We start from the raw sequence: 23,615 nt of genomic DNA on the forward strand, positions 1-23,615 counted from the left end.
GACAATACCTTGGAGCAAGGACACAGTTTTTAGTTCACCCATGTTATCCACGGATAGCATAAGTGTTTTGCAGGAATATGTGTGTAACACACAGATTATCCACCCACAGAGCTGTGTTTATGTTGTTGTTTTTTGCCAGATTTGTATGGTGATGTATGCCATGCCACCTGGCCTCAAGCTGAACAAGTGGGCTGTAATCACCTCAGCCAGTGGTGCTGCATAGAAAACTCAAACAAACTGTGTCTAATGGTGGACTAATCGCATCTATTCTTACTCCATATGCTTTTTCAGAACTGAAGCTTATTTATTTCCACCTACTCACTACACATGCATATATGATGCCCATATGTGCACACAGTTCACTGCTATATATGTTAATGTATACACATTGTACTGTATCTATGGGACAACTAGATTATTTCAGCATTTTTAGCTTGTATGTTTGTTACAAATAGCGCAGGTCATTGGGATACTGGCAGATATCATGTACAAGGTGAGCCAGTCTTCAATGAAACAGCACAAAAAACAAATAACATTTCATGATCGTGTCCTTTTTCATTTTGGTGTCTTAAAGTGGGGAATATTCCACATATGTATCGGCAGATGGAGTTCTGAAGAAAAAAAAAACTTTAGGTATCCTAAATAAAATTCTGTTAGAAGTGAATTATGGAGTGCCACTTAAAAATAACAAGACAGAATTAATTATTAATTTGTTATCAAATGCATTTAATTTTTAATTAAATTTAAAATGTAAATTAAACATTTTTTTTACATTTACTAATAAATAGACATAAAAATAGTATAGTTCCTGTTTAAAAATGTACTTTTAATTGGTAACAATGATTGCTGCTATATAATAAGAGTAATGTGTAGATGTATTGTGTACTTGAGAATGTTGTATTCTTGAATTTGAGCTTCTCGACAATCCAGCTGTACTTAGAGGTTTCATGTGACTATTGAGTGTCAGCTGTACAGGGAGAAGAGATGATCTGTAAGGGAATGACTGTTTTGCCCATGTCCGCTGTCAAAATGTGATGCCTTTCCTGGATACAACTATTGGCTTCGTTGTGCATCCGGCTGAATCTTGTCTCAGCAACCATCTTGAGCCCTAGTCTGTTAGGTCAAGAGATAATCAGACGGGCTATGAGAAGAAAATAGGATTCAGGTATGAAAATGTTTCAGTAGTGTTGCTGCAGTGCTGAGCCAAGTCTGTTGTGACAGCAAAGGTCAGTGGTGACAAAAGCTGTGTTCTGACCTCTGGCTCTCTGTCCTCTTGCCATATTGGCTGTTACTCTTACTCTGTCATAACTCATTGAACAAAGTTATTGATTGTGAAAGGAAAACCAATTTTTTTTCTTTTTTAAATGGGTAGCATCTTTTTTTTTTTTTAAATCAACTCTTCTTTTATCAACCTGTCAAAGGTGATTCACACTACTGAATCTGTCCACGCTGGGCATCACTCTGCAATCTTGGATGGCTCGCAGATTGCCATAAAAACAGCAGGATTATGCCGACATGCTGAGCAAACCCACTCAGTGCAGAACAAATATTGGATACACTCATACCCGGGGACACCGGCGGCTCTTAAATCAGCGAAAGATGCCATCTCTTCATTGTGAAGCAGCAGCCTTCTCTCCCCGGCAGCACGGCTTGATTTGTGATACTGCCGCAACTATCGGCCCGGCTTTGTGTTAGATTTGTGCGGGAAGCGACACTATCTCTCCCCGCCGTCTGATTTGTGCTGGAACAGCTCTGTAATTCGCTTATACCCCCGTATCACTCTCAGGGCTTGAAGGGCTTGATGGCAGGATCATTTTGTATTTCAAGCCTCACAGCGCCGTCATTAGCTAGATGTGCGCAGTGATGCTAAGTTATGAAATGTGTTCATTTCGCAAGGATGAGTTTAGATTGATGTTAAGGCTGCGGCTTCATTCGCACGTCTGACCTGCCCGTGGGTAGAGGAGATTTGAATGCAAATGTATATTTCTCATCCCACTCAGTCTGTCGATCTGGCCGACGGCCTGAAAGTTCTTCTTTCCTTCATAGGACTGAATTGGCACCACAATGCCATCTATTGGTGACTTTAGCTCATACATTTGTTTTAATTTGAATGCCTAAGGTACTGGAGAGATTCGTTTAACACTACTGTTGTTGTTTTTGCCTTCAAGCATAGCTCAGAGTAAAGTCAAATGTTGTTGTTTTTGTTCTTGGCATATTGCTAATCTTATTCCACAGATTTTAGGCAGGACTTTGATAGCGTGTTATTAAAGTGATAACTCTTTTATTTCAAGGCTTTGCTCAACACACAGAATAAACTGCGGACGCTAGTTCCCAACTTCACCTTCAATCTTGGATTCTCCGGGAAGTTCTACTATGCAGGTACTTTTTTCTGTTTTCTTGTTGTCACGGCAGGAGAAATCTGATTTTTTTCTTGTTTAAATCTGATTTGTTAAACCAACAAAAAAGTAATTAATGGCCAGATCTATTTTTGTTGTTGTTGTTCAGAATGAAGTCACTTTTGCTAGCATGTCTACAGTAGTTGCAATGCAAAATTTGGCATCAGTAAGATTTTTGTTTTTGAAAGAAACATGCTCGCATGCTCATGCTCACCAAGGCTGCCTTTATTTGGTCAAAAATACAGTAAAACAGTAATATTGTGAAATTATTACAATTTAAAATAACTGTTTTCTATTTTAATGTATTTTAAAATTTAATTTTTTCTTAAAATTAAATTTGTGTTATGTGAATGACAGCTGAATTTTCAGCAGCCGTTACTCCAGTCTTCAGTGTCACATGATCCTTCTGAAATAATTCTAATATTCTGATTTGGTGCTCAAGAAGCATTTTATTAATATCAATGTTGAAATGGTTGCACTGCTTAATATTTTTGTAGAAAGTGTGGTCCAGTTTTGTTCAGGATTCTTTGATGAATAGAAAGTTCAAAAGAACAGCATTTATTTTAAATATATGTAAATGTTTGTTACATTTAATGGTATTTACTGTCATTTTTCATCAACTTAATGCATCATTAAAGCATTTTTTTTTTTTTTTTAAAAAGAAAAGAAATCTTGCTGCCCCTAAACTTCTAAACGGTAGAGTAGGTGAACAGGGTAAATATGAGGGAAATTTTAGCAATGAATGTTTCACTATTATTTTCCATAAGGGAAGTATCCAGTGTTAACACATTAACTACATAAGAGCAGGAGAGATGCCAAAGAAATGTAAAATCTCATCTTATTGTACAAAATGAGACTAAATAACAAAAATCAATCAGATTTCAAATCTTTTTTTCCTGTTCAATCTATAAAAACAACTAAAAAAAACAAAGATTTTTCTTAAGCTCTTTTAGGCCCAAATGTGTTTACTATTAAACTTCAGCAGTACGTATATGTGTTTTTGCAGGTACAGAGGAGGAGGATGAAGGTGACGACATGCTGTTGCAGCACCGGCATGAGTTTTGGTGGTTTCCACACATGTGGAGTCACATGCAGCCGCACCTTTTCCACAATGTCAGTGTGCTGGCGGAGCAGATGAGACTCAACATGCAGTTTGCACAGGTTTGTTGGTAAAATATACACCTTAAAGCTGAACTGTTTAATTCCTGTGCCACTAATAGCCCCAAACAGAATTGCAAACATAATATTACCAAACCCTCCACACGTCTACCGTTGTTTGGACATACAGGTGATCCCGCCCCTCCATTGGCACTCCATTAGTTGAATGTCTTTACACTCTTCAACCAACCTACAAAAGACTTGTGTATACCTTACTTTAAATATTAAACTTGGATAAGCAAATGCACTTTAACACAAAAAAACTTTTCCATATTAGTTTTTTCCCTCCATTTGTTGTGTTGCGACAGGGGAGCTCGCTTTGTTCCTTCATCATTGTGTTACCATTTACAGCCATTATTGCTGCTGTCGCAGAGGTGCGAGTATCGATTCTCTGCCCGCCAGCTTTATCTCATGTTAGTATTTCATTATAGATTTGTATTAGCACTTTTTCATTGGATCGGTAGGATTCTCTTTGACCTTGACTTGGAGTGCATCCGCCGAGGAGATTGTGAATTTGGCCTGTTGAAACGAGCCCACCCTGGTGTAATGATGGTCATTGGAGTGGGATATGGACCGCTGGCAGACAGACAGTGAGAGGGAGTGTGCCGTGAATACTAACCGGCCCTTTCCTCCTCTCGCTAATCCTTCTGTCACATCCTGTCTTTAGAGCAGACACTGACATATGCCTTCTCCTGCACTCTGCTCAATGGAGAAGACACAGCTCCTTCATCAAGGTTTAATGAGCCTGCAAAGGGCCGTCCTTAACTCGGGGCTCACAGTTTGTGCTCACACACATACACGAGCGAGAAGGAACACACACGTGGAGCTCTTAAAGTGGCACCTTGGACTGAAAGTAAAGCCCTTTGCTCATCTTAAGAATGTGTTTGTCTACCACCCTCCTGTGGTGTTAGAAATAACTACGCCTCTTGACACACGGAGTTAGATTTTTCTTCTGCAGAGAAGCATAATCAAAAGCTTCTCGCTCGCACACGCTCTGATGACATGTCTTGTTAACGGCATCTCTAATGCGTCTCGTATCGACTTTTCTCCTCTGTTCTACTCCCGTTCGCCCCATAAGTCTTGGCAGTGCAATTGAGTGAATTTCAAGTGGCGGGTAGCTTTGTGATTGATCTTCAGGAGCGTTTGTTTGTCTCTTGTCATTACAGGAGCATGGTATTCCCACAGACATGGGGTACGCTGTGGCCCCCCACCATTCAGGGGTGTATCCTGTACACAGCCAGCTGTACGAGGCCTGGAAGAGCGTATGGGGGATCACAGTGACCAGCACAGAAGAATATCCACATCTGAGACCGGCACGCCATCGCAGGGGCTTCATACATCGTGGCATAAAGGTGAAACATTACCACTTCACTGTAAATCTTGATGATCTTATACAAAAAACATGAGGATAGAAACAGTGAAAATTATCTTTTATGTACAATTTATTCAGTATTCATTAACAACATAGTTTGTTGACATCTTGTTTTTTTTCACATTAAATTCCTTTTTATAAAATAAGGGCAGTCAAGAGATTAAAATTTGAATTAATTTAATGTTTTAATTGTTACTGCATTACTGAAGTTCCTTTTTTTTTTTAAAACAAGAAAAAAAGTGTAAATGTGTGTTGTGGTTTAGAATGGCATCTATTATACTTGCATTAATTTTATTATTATTGGAATTTTAAAATAACTATTTTTTTATTTTAATACATTTTTTTTATTTTCCTGTGATGGCAAAGCTCATTTTGTGTCCCATGATCCTTAAGAAATCATTCTAATATGCTGATTTGGTGATCAAGGAACATTTCTTATTATCAGTTGTGCTGCTTAATATTTTTGTGGAAACCATGATACTTTTTTAGGATTCTTAAATATAAGGTTTACAAGAACAGCATTTATTTGAAATAAAAATCCTTTGTAATGTTAAAAATTGTCTTTACTGTCACTTTACTTTTGATCAATTTAATGCATTCTTGCAGAATTAAAATATTAATGTTTAAAAATAAAGACATCTTGCTGATCCCAAACTTTTGAGCAGTAATGTGTCTGTGATTAGTTTTTTTCGCATTGCGTTTAGTGTGAAAGGGCTTTTATTAATAAAACACAAGCAGAACGATTTTCTCTGTAAATCTTGCATTATTCAATTCAGTGCAACAGTGTATCCAATAATGATTTAACAAACATATATATATATATATATAGAGAGAGAGAGAGAATATATAGAAATTAATTTTGCTTGTGTTTTATGAATTAGACCCAGTGTTTTCAAGTCCAAGAACAATAATGCAAAATAATGTTATTGTAGCCTGAGCTAAAAATTGCGCCCACCATGATCAGATTAAATGACTAATGACAGTTTCATTCCTTCTAATACATTTGTCTTGAAGTACACCTGTGAAGTGGCTGAAGCAGAGTTGAATGCTGTCTGTACAGGTCTCTCACCTTCTTCTGTCTGCAGGTGTTGCCCAGGCAGACATGTGGCCTTTTTACTCACACCATCTTCTATAATGAGTACCCTGGAGGATCTCGGGAGCTGGACAAGAGCATACGTGGAGGAGAACTCTTCCTCACCGTCCTCCTAAACCCTGTGAGTTGCATTTGTGCTGTTTTCCCCTCTGTGTTTGTGCTTGTGTGTGTGTTTAGTGAATGGCAGCGAGTATATTTTTCTTTGTGTGTGTTTGTTTATCTTTCCCATAGCCTCAAGCGGTGACCGAGTCCTGCCCTTGCACTCTATGCTTTTGTTTGTGTTTGGCCCTATCGCCTCAAGTGTTTGCTAGTGCGGCAGCTGGAAAAATAAACTAGATTATGATCTTCAAAATGAAAATAGTAGATGTTTCCAAAGCTGTACTTAAAAAGCAACTAAATTAAGTTATATGTAAATAACACTGTCCCCACCCTCAGATCAGCATCTTCATGACTCACCTGTCTAACTACGGAAACGATCGGCTCGGCCTATACACCTTTGAGTCTCTGGTGAAGTTTGTGCAGTGCTGGACCAACCTACGGCTACAGACTCTACCTCCTATGGAACTAGCCGAGAAATACTTCCAGATCTTTCCAGAAGAGATGGACCCCCTATGGCAGGTATAATAAAGGCAAAAAAACAATAAATACAAAAATCTTTGGGATTGTAATCACAATTATAATTATAATAGTTGTATTAATAAATATTTAAATATTTATTTCTGCATCTATTTGCGCAGATATTTATTTTATTTTATTATTATATATATATATATATATATATATAATAAGACCTCATAAAAATTTATAAAATCCTGAAATTCACCGTTTTTTAATAATAATAATAATAATGATTACAATGATTGGTGCTTGAATGCAAAAGGAAAACCGTTTAAGGAGTCTCTAAAAAATTATTTTGTAAAATGATAAAATAGTGTTCATTTATATTATAATAATTAAAACTCTAATAATGAATGGATGGAAAAGTTATGAAAATTCATTAATCAAATAAAATGTGAAATGCAAAAATGTAGGAATGTTTTTTCCTCTTTTTATCCATTCAGAATCCTTGTCATGACAAAAGACACAAAGACATCTGGTCCAAAGAAAAGACCTGTGATAGGCTGCCCAAGTTTCTGGTTATTGGCCCACAGAAAACAGGTGAGTCCTGGTATTTCCTGACTCAAACCTTAAATCTTACTTTGGGTAACCAAATAAATAAATTGTCCAAAATACAGCCTTAGAGACCGTGTTCGATGTTGTTTTTTTCTGACCACAGGTACCTCAGCTTTGCACTCCTTCCTGACCCTTCACCCCGCCATCACCAGCAACTTCCCCAGCCCAGTCACCTTTGAGGAGATCCAGTTCTTTAACGGGCCGAATTACCACAACGGCATTGACTGGTAATATACACAGCACACCTTTTTCACTCCCAGCCAGTGTAGCAGAGACAAATCATTAGTCATAATAAGTTTATCACCCCTCCATTTTATTATATCTGTAATACTGTCTAGGTTTCATATTGAAATTTTAATAGATCCATTACTTAGGTACAGGATAAGCCCTCTGCTTAAAAATGAATTTTAACAGTGAGATGACATTAAAGCGTTCTGTAATGGAAGACTAAAAATCATTTATTGTAACCTCTTGTAGCATATTTGTTGTTATTGCACATCTTAATCTCTTGCAGGTACATGGACTTCTTTCCCTTCCCCTCGAACGTCAGCACAGACTTCATGTTTGAGAAAAGTGCCAACTACTTTGATACAGAGGTGGTTCCAAAGAGGGCTGCCACCTTACTGCCCAGAGCCAAGATCATAGCATTGCTTATCAACCCAGTCGACAGAGCCTACTCTTGGTATCAGGTACTCTACAACAGCTTTCTCTCATTCCCCCTCTCTCTTTCTCTCATATTGTGTGGTCTTTTTTCTGTAATAGATGTAACAGTCCAGCAGTAGTGATCATTTAAAGGTCCTGGTAGCAGCTTTTTTTAATGGAGTGCCACTCAGAAAATATCCCCATTACCTGACACACATCACTGAATTACATACTGAAAAATCACACGACTTTGTGGCAGCCATTGACATTTGTGGCACTGTCTATCATTTTGTGCATTAATAGTGTGGCCCATATATGTCAGATAGCATTTATCTTAACCATGAACCCTTCTCTTTCACCACAGAAGTTGACATGAGTTGTGTGGTTTTTATGTCTCGTCAGCATCAGCGAGCACACCAGGACCCTGCTGCCATTAACCACACCTTCCACGAGGTTGTAACAGCAGGTCCGTCTGCATCTAAAGAGCTGTTGACCCTTCAGAGCCGCAGCCTTAAGCCTGGGACTTACGCCACACATCTCGAGCACTGGCTTGTGCACTACCCGGCCAGACAGGTACTGCAGTTATCTGTGTATGATTGCCTTTTCTTGTTTTTGATGTGTTTAATAACTATCAGGGCAAATGCATTTGAAATCTGTAGGTTTGAATGTAGTTCTAAGTTCTAAATTCTCTACTAAGCTTTGCATTACAGAGGAACATTTAAATATTATTAAAATATTTAAAAGTATTTAAATATTTTTATTTAAAAAATAAATATTTACATTATTTTTAGTCATTTTATGTGCTTTTGTCATTTTCACTTTAAATTCAACAAATGTTTTTCTCAAAATATCTCTTCAAAATTAGCATTGCTGTTTGTTTTCTGAACTCTCTTCTCTCATTTCCACTGTAGCTCCATATAGTAGACGGCGCCCTGCTTCGATCTAACCCGGCCCTGGTGATGGATGGCATCCAGCGGTTCCTGGGGGTCACACCCATCTTCAACTACACCCAGGCTCTCGTGTGAGTCCTTCACCTCACTCTGTTAATGAACACTTGTATATGCCTGTGAGTAAACTGGACATTTTTCTTATATACATCTGTGTTTGTGTGTTATGTGTGTATTGCAGCTTTGATGAGGGTAAAGGATTCTGGTGTCAGAGGTTGGAAGGTGGGCGTCCCAAGTGTCTGGGGAAGAGTAAAGGCAGAAAATATCCAGAAATGGCCCCTGAGGTAGATGATAGTCTCATCTCTTCTCCCCTCCCTCATAAAACTTTCTCTCTCTTTCTGAACGATGCCAGTGGCAAGGACACGCTGTTATAGACGAGTGACTCACCGGCAGTGAGAAGTGATGGGCTCAACCTCACACAGATCAGATAGTCATGTAATATCACTGGAAATGTTTCAATGAGTAGAATGCAACAAGCATGTTTGTTTTGTTGCAAACCGAATTAAACAACACACAGGGCGCAAGCCTTGACGTTTACAGTTTAAGTTTTCTGAAAACAGTTTAACTGTTCGCTATGTCTGGTGCAAAAAAGAAAGCAGTGGAATGCAAAAACTCATGCTGTCTGAGTGGCATCTAGATCATATACACATCAGGCTTTTTGTCATGTTTTTTTTTTTTTATTACTTAAGTTAAACATTATTTCACATTATTTCTTTGAAACAAACAGAATATGGCATAGTGAAAAATATAAATATACAGGGTCAGTTACAATTATCAGCTGATTCCACTACCTAAATCTTTGATCATTTGATTATCATTAATAATTGTATTAACAATAGTACAACCATTTGTATTTTTTATTATTATTAATAATAATAATGATAATAGTAACATTATCGTTATCATAATTTCAAATTTTGTGATTTTAAATTTGTAAATTTAAATGACAAAATTAGTAATTTTATCAAATATAACATTTTAATATTTTGAAATAATAATTATATATAAGAATTAATAGAACTAATAATGGTGACACTTTATTTTAAGGTGTTCTTGTTACACGTTACATGTACTTACTATTATTATAACAATAAATTATGCATAATTACATGCAAGTAACCCTAAACCGCACCGAACCCTAATCCTAACCATAACCATATAGTAAGTACATGTAGTTAATTAATATTACTCAGTACTTAAGTGTATAATTACACTGTAAAAAGGTCACCTTAAAATAAAGTGTAACCCTAATCATTTATAATTGTAAAATGTATTATTGTTACTGTTATTATTGTTATTATTAAGAATAATAAAATGATCATCATGATCATCCAATAATCTGTAATGTTTAAATATTTAATAAGTTATTATAGAATTAATAACAAAATTTATACTTTTATAGTAGATTCTAATAATTTAGTACTATTACTACAGCTAATAGTAATATAATTAATAATCCAATAATTTATAATTGCATAAGAAATATTTAATTATTAATAAAAATTACAATGATAATCATTTAATTTTTAATGTTGTTTTTTTATAGAAAGATTAATATAATAAATAATAATAATAATAATGTATATTGTATAAAACAAAAACTAGTGGGTAAATAGGTGCTCGTTTAAGCAAAGGCACTCTCAGATGTTGTATATTTGAACATAGTCATGGCTGTAGGCACACAGCAGTTATGAGTTGAAGGCCTCCTTAAACAGCTCTGTTTGTGTCTTTCCCAGACACGTGCCTTCCTGACGGAGTACTACAGAGAGCATAACCTGGAACTGTTACGGGTGCTGAATCGGCTGGGTCAGGCGTTACCCACCTGGCTCAGAGAAGAGCTCCAGAGCGCCAGCTGGAGCTGAGACGACGTCACTTGTACCTCCAGTATCAGAACACCTAAAAAATAGTGTCCGCTCACTACAGAGGTACCAAAACCACTCGGTTCAAAACTATAGTAGCAGATGAAATGACTGACGGCTTTGAGTGAACTGCAAACTTCAGCCTCTCTCTGCTGCCAAGGTGCTCACTGTCTGAGATGCTGAAGACGAGGGAATGCTGGGAAATGTAGTCCCTCCTCTTATCTATGACAGACCTGCCTGTCAGGACCAGAACGCACTACCAGTGTGGACAAGCATGAATTTATTGGTGACTTAAGTGTGTTAATACACACTAGTACTCGTACAAAAACACACACAGTCTAGCCTTGATCATCTCGTCTGAGGAATGATTGTAAAACATTGTACATTTAAAAGCGTTGTATATTTTGGGTCCGGGTGGGTGGGATTGTGACAGTTGAACCTGACAGCGTTTGTGTACAGCCAGAGCTCTGTTTGAATAGGTCGCCTAGAGGACGTCAGATCCGCAGCCCTTGTCTTCTCCACACGCACAAACGCACAAAGCTGGATCAGAAACCAAACGGTAAGAAAGTATATGCAATCGAGGGAGCATCTGTTCAATGTCTCGTCCAGTGGAAAGCTTTTATTTCAAGTGTCTTATCAGGTGTATCCCGTATTTATCCTATACATGCACTTTCCTCTACACTACGTGCACTGAAGTGTGGAAGTTACTGTAGAAGCTGTGGCAGATGTGTTGTATGTCAGGAGCTGTGAAAGCGGGAGAGGAGAAGGGCTGTGCTGTCATTTGTGGTCTGTCCTACACAAGGAGGAGCTGCTGTCTTGTCTTTTTCTGTTTTTTGTTTTTTTTGTAAAAAATGTATTTTAAAAACTCCCAACGCTGTATTATCTCTAATAAACACTTAGAGAGGTTGGATATGTTTGTGTGAATCATTTGGTCTGGAATTGAGCCTTTTGAGAAAAGAGAAGAAGGTATTATGGGTTTAAAAAGTAGAGGTGAAAATTAGGGCTGCACGATAAATCGCAGTTACATTAAAGTGATTATTATGTTTTGAATATGGAAATTTTTCTTTAAAAAAACGCATCGATTCGCTACAGGAGGCCTTTGTTCACCCCCCGGAGCCGTGTGAGACGCTTTTTTTAATGGATGGGCGCTTTTTATTTAACTTATTTTGGACTAATGCATGCAACACCCGCTGAGTGCCATGAAACAGCTTGAAAGATCAAAGACAATTTTTTTTATATAACTCCGACTGGATTCGTCTGAAAGAAGAAAGTCATATACACCTAGGATGACTCTAGGGTGAGTAAAACACAGCCTAATTTTCATTTTTGGGTGAACTAACCCTTTAAGTCTTCAGTGTCACATGATCTTTCAGAAATCATTCTAATATGCTGATTCAAGAAACATGATGCCTTTTTTTTCAGGATTATTTGATGAATAGAAAAGTAAAAGAAAAAAACAGCATTTACTTGAAATGGAAATCTATGACCAAAAAAAAATCTTACCGGCCCCAAACTGTTGGACAGTAGTGTAATGTATGTTCCTAAAATCAGTTTAGAGATTTTGCTCTTTCTTCATTCAAGCAGAGGAGCTAAACTTGTCTGAGAAAATATAGTAGTTGACATTTGAAGTGGGTCAAAAAAGTTCATCAAACAAGAAAGGGTATTGTTTTGGTTTTAGGACAACAAAAGGTTTTGATCCACTTCTAATGTTGACTACTGTAGATGCCTGTGAGTGTTGCCAAAAAATTAACTTACAAAGGGAACACAGTTCTGTCTAGGGAAGCACTTTTTAATATTTTTATATTTGCTGCCTAAAAGCACAAGAAAAATGTGTGTAACAGTCATATTGTGTCTAACAGTGAATACATTTTAAGTAGCTCAGTCTTCATTTCATTGACTTCAAGCAAACCACATTTCTCTAACCATAATCACACTACTGCTTAATGAGCTTCCTGTGGAAGAGTTGCTAAGAGAAGACGTGTCTGTAAAAAGAGACATGTGAATGAGAAGATGATTTCCCTTTCAAAATGCACTATTCGTAATAATTTCTCTAAATACTCCAACACCCTGCATGAAAACCTGATATGCACCGGTCATTAGTGTATGTGTAAATAATCGCATTCGGTTTCATTTTTGAATGCAACAAGTTGTTATATGACTGGCCTTTTTGATATCTCTTAAGTAATGTTCTAGTTGTCATGCCTTTTCTCTCCACATAGTGGAGCTATAGGCTTTGAGTGATTTTGATGGTAGCCTAATGCTCTCATCTCACATAATGCATGCATACACACGCTTGTACACCTGGAACATTTCCATTTATCCGTTTATTAATAACACATGAGCTTTAATGCTTAATGGGCTGCTCAGTGGGTGTCTGGCCACAAATGGGTTTACACCTCTATTGAGTGTGTTTGTGTATTATTCATGTATATTTAGTTGTAGTAGAGGTAAGGAGCCACTGCTGTTCTAAACAGGCTTTGTCACTTTTCAGTGTCACTTTTCAGAAAGTTCAGTGTAGTATGTTGTCACGTTCTGCTTTCTGTAGTTTAAAGTAATTTAAATTCTGTAATAATTTACTCACTTTGTTCCTAACCTATATGATTTGCTTTCTTCTTTGGAACATAAAAGAAGATTTGTTTAACAGTTTTTGTCAGAAACTGAAAAATAGTGTGAACAATCCCTATAAGAAGCAAAACCAATTGCACTAAAGCCTTGATGACAATTAATTGCTTACTACGCGCAGTAAACAGCCAAGGCTACTCATTTTGAGCATTTTTCTTTTTCCCCTCTGGCTGCCTCCTCCATTTTCTCTCCCTGCTCTGAAATGGCTGTGAAATTTCCCACTTGTGCGAGATTGTCGTCTGTTTTGGCTTAATGTAGGAAATTGACTCATTTTGTGGCATTGATTTCCTCTCTGCTACATAGAGGAGATCGCTGGCAGAGCAAACCTGAGAGCGGTCGATAGCCCTTCAGAGGGCCGGATATGTGTGCCGCACCTCTCCTCTCATTGGAGAGAGAGAGAGAGAGAGATTGCTCGTGTGTCATTGTTTGTTTCCCCCATTTTAATTCTCACAACCTTCGTCTGTATAACTACAGCAGTAATCTCCTATGATGGCCTTTCACTTTCATCTATAGGTGTTGCTGGTGTAGCAGTTGTGTTCGCAAATGTCACATGATTTATGTTGTCTGTCAGTGGCCGTCTGGCTTCAGTAGAATTCAGAGGCCACTAGTTCAATGCCATTAGCTTCTCCTTTGATTTACTGAACTGGTAAGGTTCACAACTTGACACTTTTACTCCAAATATGAGCCCAGTCCAAGTATGTTAGTGTGTATGTGTGTGTATTTTATGGATGGATTGGAAGGGGACACACTTTTGAAAATGTCTTTAAAAAAAAAAAAAAAAGGGTGTTTAATCATGAGAAATCAAAATGTACTTGATCTTCTGGGGTGGAGAATGCTGTTATTATGACAGAGACATATTTTCTGTCCATACAGTGAAAGTAATGGTAACTAAGACTGTTTAACAGTTACCAACTTTTGTGTTCAGCAGAAGAATGAGTGTCATACAGGTTTGGACCAACATAAGGGTGAATAAATGACAGAATTTTTAGTTTAGCTTGAACTGTCCATTTAATTGATGTGCATCTAATAAGGCTTTATTGACTGCATTCTCTTTGGGTTCAATAGATCTGTGCTTGTCCTTTCCATGCACACTTCCACAGTAAGCATCACTTAGCCTGTATACAGGAAAGTCGGCCTCCACAGCCTCTGTTCTGGGAACTCATTAGCAGGTAAACACCTTTCTGTGATTCTGAGGTAATTAAAGGATCAATAAAACAACATGTAAGGTTTGTCTCATCAACTCTGCTTCACCTGCACTGATGCTTGTTTTGGGTCAATATCACCCACGGTTTATTTCTGGTGGAAATTGTGTGTTGGGAGAGAGAGAGAGGAGGAATCTTTCCTTCCTATTATTAGTTGGGTGTAAAACACTTACTGACCTGGTGGTGTCAATACTGTATTTCCTTCATTTTTTCCCCAAATTGATTTGTATTTTTTTATTATATTTCCATATTTTTAAACAGTTACCCCATCAAGAAATACTCACATGCACCATCGCAGTGAAACTTTATATATTGTATACAAAGTAATGTTAAAAGTATATATCTGCTACAAACTGTGAAAATATCGTAACATTTATAAAATAAATTTTTTGTTATTTACCAATGTATAACATTTCAAACAAATGAATAATACTGTTGGTTGGTGTGCTAGAGGAATGTAACACGGTCCTGTTAGAGGACAGCAGTGCTTACTCTCAGACAATTCAGCTCTGCTCACAAAATTACTCCGACATACAGAATGCCACCCTAGACTAACAAACCGAGAAGAGCTACAGAACAAGTTTCATTTATCGTTTACTAGTTTTAAACAAAATTTAAAAAGCCAAATCTACTTTAGTGGGGAAAAGGACCTTCATGCTGCTAGATGGATTATAACAGCAAGCATGCTCTGTTAATCCGGCTTGGTTCAAGTTGAACGTCAACATAAGGAAGTCAGCAAAAGGTTGGTCAAGGGACAAGCAATTTGGTTGCAATTATGGATGCGCTGGTGCTTTGCTTCTGCTTGGCGCTAGGACTAATTCAAACTACAGAAGAAAAGGTTCTCAGACGGGGCCGAGTTCCCCCACATATTGTTTTTGTGATGGTGGATGACCAAGGCTACAATGACATTGGGTACCATGGCTCGGAGATCCACACGTCCGTGTTGGACCAGCTGGCTGGCGAAGGGGTGAAGCTGGAAAACTACTATGTTCAGCCCATCTGTTCCCCGTCACACAGCCAGCTTATGACTGGACGGTAAGAGACCCACTATTGTTTTCCTAATGCCACTATTTTGTTAAAGCACTGCATGAATCTTACTGTATAATACTTACAATTATGCATATACTACTATAAATGATCTTATCCTGTCTATTGCATATTCAATATTAGTATATTTTCTTAGTTGGAGTTAAACCCAGTGAATTTATTAGTATAGTCAAGAGTTCCATGAATCCAGACCTGGATGGCCACTGTCCTGCAAGGTTTAGCTCCAACCCTAATGTGAGCAAGGTCTTCAGAGTTACTAGAAAGTTACAGGTAGGTGGGTTTGATCAGGGCTTGAGCTAAACTCTGCAGGGCAGTGGCAGATTTGAGGAACCTTGGTATAGAATCTGTGTTCAAAATCACCACCTACCATCTATTGCTTCAGGTATCAGATTCACACTGGGCTTCAACATTCGATCATCCGTGCACGGCAGCCCCTCTGCTTGCCCCCCGACATACCGACGCTCCCCGTGAGGCTCCGGCAGGCTGGTTACAGCACTCACATGGTAGGGAAACGGCACCTGGGTTTTTGCCGGCCCGAGTGTCTGCCAACGAGCCGTGGCTTTCAAAGCTTCCTTGGATCGCTTACGGGCAGTGGAGACCATTTTAGCTTCCAAAGCTGCGACGGTACAGAGGCCTGTGGGTTCGACCTGCATGATGGAGAACGGCCGGCCTGGGAGCTGAGTGGGAATTACTCAACAAGGCTTTACACTGAGAGGTGAGAAACACCAACCATTTGTGAACCAAATACTGTGCCGTGTTGAGTCATGTAAGCTTTTGTGGTCATTTGGACTCTTACAGAGTGAAAGAAATCCTGAAAGGTCATGACCAGCAGACGCCCCTGTTTCTATACGTGGCCCTCCAGGCCGTGCACACTGCACACACCATTACAAGCTCCTGGGCATCTTCTCAGACACTACCAGACCCTTGGCAACAGACCTCGGCGCCATTATGCCGCAATGGTGAGCGGCGTAGACGAGTCAGTAGGGGAGATTGTCAGTGAGCTGCGGGAGCGAGGCTACTCTCTCGAGGATCTACTCTTCAGACAATGGGGTCCAACCTCTCTCGGGGGGTTGTAATTGGCCCCTGCATGGTGGCAAAGGCTCCTACTGGGAAGGTGGAGTTTGAGCCGTTTGTTTTGTACACAGCCCACTGTTGAAAAGGAAGGGGGTGGTGAGTCAGCCTCTGATTCACGTCTCCGATTGGTACCCAACCCTGCTGTCTCTTGCAGGATACAGAGAATCTGATTCCAGCCACCTGGACGGCCAAGATGTTTGGGGTGCAATAAGCAGCGGCCTGCCCTGTCCACGAACTCAAATCCTCTTCAACATTGACCCAGTGTCACGCAAGCATGGAGAAGTCGACCTGAGACTCCTAAATCTTAATGGTTTTGGGATCTGGGATACAAGAGTGCGTGCAGCCATTCGAGCTGGTGACTGGAAACTTCTGACAGGGAATGTAGGCGACGGAGACTGGTTTCCTCCGCAGATGATGCCGGGAGGTCCGCAGCAGTGGCAGGGCATGGAAAAGAGACGAGACCAGCGAGGGAAGTCTTTTTGGCTTTTCAACAACACTGCTGATCCCTATGAGAGGGCGGATTTGGCAGAGTCACGGCCTGAGGTGGTCAAGGTGCTGTTGACCCGACTTGCCGAGTACAACCGGACTGCTGTGCCTCCACGCAATCCACCTGACGACCCGATGGCTGACCAGCAACTTCACGGAGGGGTGTGGACTCCCTGGCTGGGTCAGGAAGAGGCAGGAGATGAAGAGGATGATGAAGAACCAGACAACACCAACAGAAAGGCCAGATCCAAGAGTACCTGCAGAGTCTGCAAACTCAGGGCCTTGTTCAAAAAGGTTGGTACCCGTATGCAAAGAGCTGCTTTGTTCTTGTAGTCAGAAGAGGACAATTTGTGACACTCTGGCACAGTGTGAAAATATATGCAGCGACGTTGAACTGTTTATGTCCTTCCTGCATTATTAGACGACACTTACCAGTCATGAGTATATTAGACAAGTTCCCATCTGTATGATGCAATGGATTTAGCGGAACAGTTCAGATCACCTACCGTTAATGGAACCCAGACCGGAGCAGTCTGGATTTGATCACATGTGATTCCACGAGCACTTAATGTAGATATTGCTGGATCTTTATTAGATGATCACGTTAGTTGAATACAGAAAATGATGCAAGTATTGGCATTGATTTGATAGAGAATAATACAGCACTTATATTGTTCTTCACTTGTTCATGGACCAGTGTTCTCTTATCCACCCCCTGGTTCACTTTCTCTCATCTATCTGTTCTTTCTCCGATATGTCTCTGCCTTGCACTCCTCCTCACGCCTCTCTCATTCTCCTACCTTTTGATTTAATGCTTGTGCTCTATCCAAATCTGCTCTGACATTGCCCACCACAGCCAGAATAACACACGATTCTTTATTGTTTCTGCGCTTTCTCCTCCACCTGTTCCTCGTCCTCTTGCATTCCTTCTCAGTTTGAGTAGATCAGGTCATTGAAGATGTAGAAGCAAGTAAAAGAGCGATAAAGTAAGTTATTTTATGTAAAACGAGGGCTATTTGAGGAGGAGGAGGATCACTCTTGGGTATGAAGGCTGTGTGCCTTTATACGAGACATTCTTGGCCTGTTCATCTCCCGGTTTCAAGAGACTTAAGACATGATGAAATGTGCTCTGTATTCAACGTAACGCGTATTCCAAAATAGCATTTTAGAAATATTTTGAATATTAAAATTTTACTTCTACGCATGTAAATGGATTTACTGTAATGTAATTGTATTTGTGACTCAGTGTCTTCTGTCAGCATTCCTACAAAATAATCCATCCTTTTTATTTGTTCACAATAACATAGTTCTCCCATAAAAATGTTCAGTCACAAACCATAAATGAAAAACTAACCTCCGTCAAGCTGCAAAGAAGTCACCTGCATTAAACAGATTCATAAGAAGTAATTAAAGGGGTCATATGATGCTGCTAAAAAGAACAGTATTTGGTGTATTTGGTGTAATGAAATGTGTTTATGCGGTTTAAGGTTAAAAAAACACATTATTTTCCACATACTGTACATTATTGTTTCTCCTCTATGCCCCGCTTCGTTCACATAGCGACGTAGATATGTGGGGGCGTGTTAGAGGCGTGTTAGAACGAGCCGTTTTAGGTAGGCATGGCTGACTCTTAACTTTTATAAAGAATATCTCTTTGGATTTGAGACTTTAGTCTTTGCAACTTTACAGATCTTCTTTATGCACCAAGAGCTTGTAACACTCCAAAGAGAAAGGAAAAATTGAAATCGCATCATATGACCCCTTTAAACGAGGAGAATGTTTCCTTAAGTCCTATATACTGTAAGAAACGCTTCAGTTTTGGAAGATAAGGAATCTAGAGCAAGGTAAAAGTCAATACACAGTTAAAAGATAATGTTAGTACATAGTTGAGATAATGAAAAACAGATGTTTACCTTAAGAGCTACAGAGCAAGAAATACTGTGTACTTTTTGTTGGAGACTGTTCTTGTTAAAGATTCATTAAACCATGGTTCAAACTGACTGATCTGCTCCTACTTTCCAGTGAATTGTTATGGCTGAATAATATGATGTTGTTTTAAATGTTAAATGGATAGCTGGCCCAAAAAAAAAAGTAATCACTTACTCACCCTCATGTCATAACCTGTCTTCTGTCGGACATAAAGAAGAATAAAGATAAGAAGATGTGTTTTTTGTCAATCCATAAAACTTTTGGTTATCAACATTCTTCAAAATATCTTATCTTGTGTTCAGAAGCAGTAGTTATACATCAGTCATACAGGTTTGGAATTACATGAGGGTGAGTAAATGAAGACGTTGTTTTAATTTTTGGGTGAACTATCCCTTTAAGGTGGGATTACATTTGCTCTAAGCTTGTGAAATTACTTAAAAACTATTTCAGACATATAGTTTGGAAACACAAAGTCTAGTGTGGCCACACCTTCACAATCTCTGATGTAAATCTGTTGTATACTTATCTGAGGTCATAGTCCAGAGGGCATTTTTTATTTCCTGTTATTATTTGCCCATTCAACAGAAGTGAAGAATAGTCTGGAATGTACCTCGAATTATTACGACATAACTGTTATTCCTTCTTATGAGCGCTAGTGTTATAATTTCACCAATACAACATAAACACTTCCTCCTCCTGTTTATCTCTGAAAACAACTCAAAACAGCATCAACCCACTTTGGAAAGACTTCAACTGTGGTAAGAATGCACAATGGGCTGGCCTAGAGAAAGAGAGAGAGAGAGCGATCTGACTAACTCCCTCACTCTGTGTATGAGTCATCCTGAACACATGCCGAGTTTGGCATCCTTTAAAGGTGCTGTGAGCGATTTGTTTATGAAATGCCACACATAAAATGTCCTTACTACCTGACAGATACAGGCATTCAGGTTAAAAAAGTGACAGGGCTCCAAAAAACTAAACATTTTGGGGCCAAATTATGTTTTTGTTGCCAAATTGCAGAGTCATTTGATACAGATGGTTGCTCAGAACGCTGTTGTTCATGCTCACAATCTATTGCAGTGGTTATGAAACTACACCAGCTAGTATGGAACAGTCTCAGAAGACTGGAGTACTAGTGTGTGTGTGTGTGTATATAGGAACTGAATACATTTGAGTGCACAGCTTCTTTCTTTACATTTAAACCACAAGTAATGCTAGATGCTGTGTGATGAAGGGATGTTGTAGTTGTATAAAATATTTTTCAAGCTTATTTAGATCTGATGCAATCACTCTGAAGATCATAACCGTATTTGTGCCACATAAATGTCAGTTCGTTTTATAAGCATATTCCTGCCTGTTTGAATTAAAAGTCAAAGGTTGCATTGTTTATGTTTCCAATATGTCATACGCCTACAGCCATACTCCCAAACAAAGCTCTCCGGAATCGATTCAACCTTATACAATTGCACCGCACTATACTGGACAATAACTTGTTTTTTGTAACATTTCATTATTTTTTTGAATAATATGTGTATCTTAAACTGCATGAACAACTATTTAACAAGGCTTGAAGTCAATGTCACTGTAAATGTCTTTAATTCATTCCAAATTGGACAACATTAAAAGATGATTCTCGTCCAGTGAGGGAGTAAGTTTTTTTTTTTACTGTCAAACATCATGCATGTTTGAATTTGTCAACATCAGGTTGCTGACAAGTCTTTGACGGCCGGGATTTTGGTGAAAGTGCAGGTTGTTGAAGGAATAGGGGTGGTCTACTCCCGTAAGTGCGGTGGAAGTTAGCAAAATGACTGAAATCGCTTACAGCATCCCAGTTTAATGGTCACGCTAAGAGCAGTAGTGGATTACACATTTGCTTTACTAATCAATAAAGCAACATAATGCTGTGGTGTGGCAACACAATCATGGCTACATCGGGCAGCAGGCAACTCATTACAGGCAAATTATAATCCTTAAGATGGTAACTGTGCTAATGTAAAGACATCAAGTGTAATACAATACATTTGCATTAAGCCCAACAAACTGCTCTTGATATTTTAGCCCGTTTTGTGATGCTTCAGTTGATCTTCAATTACACAGATGAAGTGATAATGCGGTCATAGCTTGACAGTGCTGATAACTCTTTCATTTTACTGTAGCTCGATTTTAAACCTCATAACACACACTAACAGACAAAATAGACTGAATTTGGCACATTATGCATCACGCGTATAATTCAAACATGATCTGCAAATATAGTCTGCAATACTTAAAGCAGTGCACTTTCCTGACTCCTGAGGAACTGATGCTGTCTGGCAGCAAGCCATCCATCCTCTGCTGCTAAGCTTTTGCAGAGGACTGAGTATACCAGCATGCATGGACACATTCTCATACACAGCAACAGCACTATGGGAACACTGCAATAAATAACCACCCACCTCTACTCCGCTCTAATTAAGCTTTCATATCAACCTGCCTCTGTGTAATTACAATCCCTGCACTTCTTATACATTCATTGCTAATCTGACTGTTTTGCTCCACAAGGTTGACCATGAAAGAGGAGAGAGCATTTACAACCATGAGGCACTGAGTTATTACATTCTTTTTCTAAGAAGCGATAAAAGTCCACATAATGGACTAATATAATGCTTGAAGCCTGAAGCAGGCTTGCATCATATGAGTAAATCTGTTTGTAATAATATAGCGGAGTACATTTTTTGTCTGTTCGTGCATGCACACCTGCAAATAATAAATGACTGTCTTTGTACCTGTTGTTTTAAATGGCTGTTTTTTTTCAAGATGGTAAAATGATTACAAATAATATAATAAGAGGAATAATGAAATTAGACTTATTACTTGAATATATGACTGATTGTTGTTTTACCAATAATTGACATTTGTATTTATTTGTTAGCAGGACTATTGACAAGATGATGGTATGCTGGTGTAAAAATGAAGACTTTGTCTGATTATGTTCATCATAAGAACTACATATATCAAGATTATAAAAAATGCAATAAAACATCTGCTTGGGTATTTTAGAATGCAACTACACGCATGAAATTGAGCTTGTGTAGCTGGAAGCGTCAGCATTTATGTACTTGCACAGAGTATATTTCGGGCCTTATTATCCAGACACTGCTCCTTTGATAAGCCACAATGAAGCAAAAGTTGTCAAAGCTGAATTTTACTTTCAGTTTCTTTCAGGAAGTAGAACTAGTTTTCCAGGGATGGATTCTAATGTGTTTATAGAGTAACATTACTATTTGAGATTGTGATGATACCTGTGAAGAACAATGTACAAGCACAGTTAAACTGGGTGAAACTAGAATGCACATTGCCAGTGCCCTTTATCCAGCTAAATATTGAATATTTTATGAATATGAGCGACTGTAAAATCAACATTTTAATAAATCAGCTTTCTGTCAAACATGTGTCAAAGATCAACAACCGACCAATGGTGGTGCCAGTCCAGCACATAATACAAAATATGACAAAGTCATTTAGAACCAAAACGCCATCTGCATTTACATTAAACAATGGTAACATTTTTAGGCCTACATTTCTTGTAGTTTTCTGTTACCTTTTTTTAATGTAAGAGCAGATGTGGTTTTTAATTTCCTAGCTTCTGGTGTCTAGTTGTACAGTACGTTAAGCTGCTTATGTTGCAAACTGGTATTTGTTAAAATATTATTTTATTATTGTAATCATAAACACAGTGGTTTGTAGCGCAAATATTTTAACTTTTCCCTACATTTCCTTATTCTAAACCTATAGCGGTTAATGAATCCGAAGTCTCGCACATTCACAGGAAATAGCTCGCATTAAAAAAAAAGGTGAATATGAAAATCATCTCTGATGTGTTTTAACAAACCTCGTACACAACCAAGTCGTAGGTATACTTCCATAATATAGTTAATGAGGCGTATCTGTAAAATTTTCTGTGAAGCTTACTTTTACTTGGCTAAATCCATGGTTCACTCCAAATACTTCCCCCAACAGCTCTCGGCTCATTACGAGTCGGCTCTGACGTGTTCGAATCAGATTTAACTCCGATTCGTGAACGAATGGTTCAACCCGGTTTTGCGAACGAATTCACCCTATTCATTAAAAAGATCCGACTCCAAAGAACGATTCGTTCACGTTCATACATCACCGCAGCAAGCAAGAGCGCAACGTCGTTTCGTTTCGTCGCGTGCTCGGACTGTGTATAGCCTATGTCACTTCTCGACGTCGACAGAGAAAATCTCGCGTTGCTGGCAGCGTTCTCTCTCTCTCCACCTCCACACACACACACGCCACTTACCAGCACCTCCTCTCTCTCTTTCTCTTACCCTTTGAGTGAGCGAGAGATCTCCCGAACCTGAGCGACGCGCTCCCTGAGACACCAGAGAGGCGATATCCTCGTAAAGCGCAACATGGCTACAATTGTAACCTCCACCAGGTTTACAGACGAATATCAGCTGTACGAAGAGCTCGGAAAGTAAGCGACCGCACCGCTGCATTTGTGCGGCGCGTTACACTCACTCTCTCTTGTCTTCACTCACTGCATTGTGTCTCATCGTGTTGCCTGTGTCTAGTTCAGTGTGTTGACAGCAGCCTTCATGCACAGAGGCGT

The 23,615-nt window shown here is 38.8% G+C and overlaps 2 protein-coding genes and 1 pseudogene across 28 annotated transcripts in view; all 3 read left to right on the forward strand.

Annotated features, from left to right (window-relative positions):
• The window catches only part of LOC107726987 (bifunctional heparan sulfate N-deacetylase/N-sulfotransferase 2-like), a 32,771-nt gene extending 21,347 nt beyond the window's left edge, over window positions 1–11,424 (forward strand). For both annotated transcript variants that reach the window (XM_016536728.1, XM_016536726.1), the window contains 12 exons: window positions 2,292–2,379; window positions 3,403–3,557; window positions 4,721–4,906; window positions 6,012–6,140; window positions 6,455–6,637; window positions 7,081–7,177; window positions 7,296–7,419; window positions 7,707–7,881; window positions 8,237–8,407; window positions 8,746–8,855; window positions 8,963–9,065; window positions 10,518–11,424. In XM_016536728.1, the coding sequence (XP_016392214.1) occupies window positions 2,292–2,379; window positions 3,403–3,557; window positions 4,721–4,906; window positions 6,012–6,140; window positions 6,455–6,637; window positions 7,081–7,177; window positions 7,296–7,419; window positions 7,707–7,881; window positions 8,237–8,407; window positions 8,746–8,855; window positions 8,963–9,065; window positions 10,518–10,643 (1,647 nt within the window). In that variant the 3' untranslated portion in view covers window positions 10,644–11,424. The remainder of the gene's footprint in view (window positions 1–2,291; window positions 2,380–3,402; window positions 3,558–4,720; window positions 4,907–6,011; window positions 6,141–6,454; window positions 6,638–7,080; window positions 7,178–7,295; window positions 7,420–7,706; window positions 7,882–8,236; window positions 8,408–8,745; window positions 8,856–8,962; window positions 9,066–10,517) is intronic.
• A 3,815-nt stretch (window positions 11,425–15,239) lies between these two features.
• Window positions 15,240–17,404, forward strand: LOC107726983 (arylsulfatase I-like; annotated as a pseudogene).
• A 5,770-nt stretch (window positions 17,405–23,174) lies between these two features.
• Window positions 23,175–23,615, forward strand: part of LOC107726985 (calcium/calmodulin-dependent protein kinase type II subunit gamma) — a 53,901-nt gene continuing 53,460 nt past the window's right edge. For 10 of the 26 annotated variants that reach the window (XM_016536708.1, XM_016536705.1, XM_016536706.1 and 7 more), the window contains exon 1: window positions 23,176–23,480. In XM_016536708.1, coding sequence (XP_016392194.1) covers window positions 23,416–23,480 — 65 coding nt within the window. In that variant the 5' untranslated portion in view covers window positions 23,176–23,415. Of the gene's footprint in view, window positions 23,481–23,615 lie in introns of all 26 variants that reach the window. The other 16 variants (XM_016536721.1, XM_016536722.1, XM_016536715.1 and 13 more) reach the window with 3 other exon arrangements.

Source organism: Sinocyclocheilus rhinocerous, unplaced genomic scaffold (genome assembly GCF_001515625.1).
Source record: "Sinocyclocheilus rhinocerous isolate Xijiao unplaced genomic scaffold, SAMN03320098_v1.1 scaffold4684, whole genome shotgun sequence".
NCBI classification, from domain to species: domain Eukaryota; kingdom Metazoa; phylum Chordata; class Actinopteri; order Cypriniformes; family Cyprinidae; genus Sinocyclocheilus; species Sinocyclocheilus rhinocerous.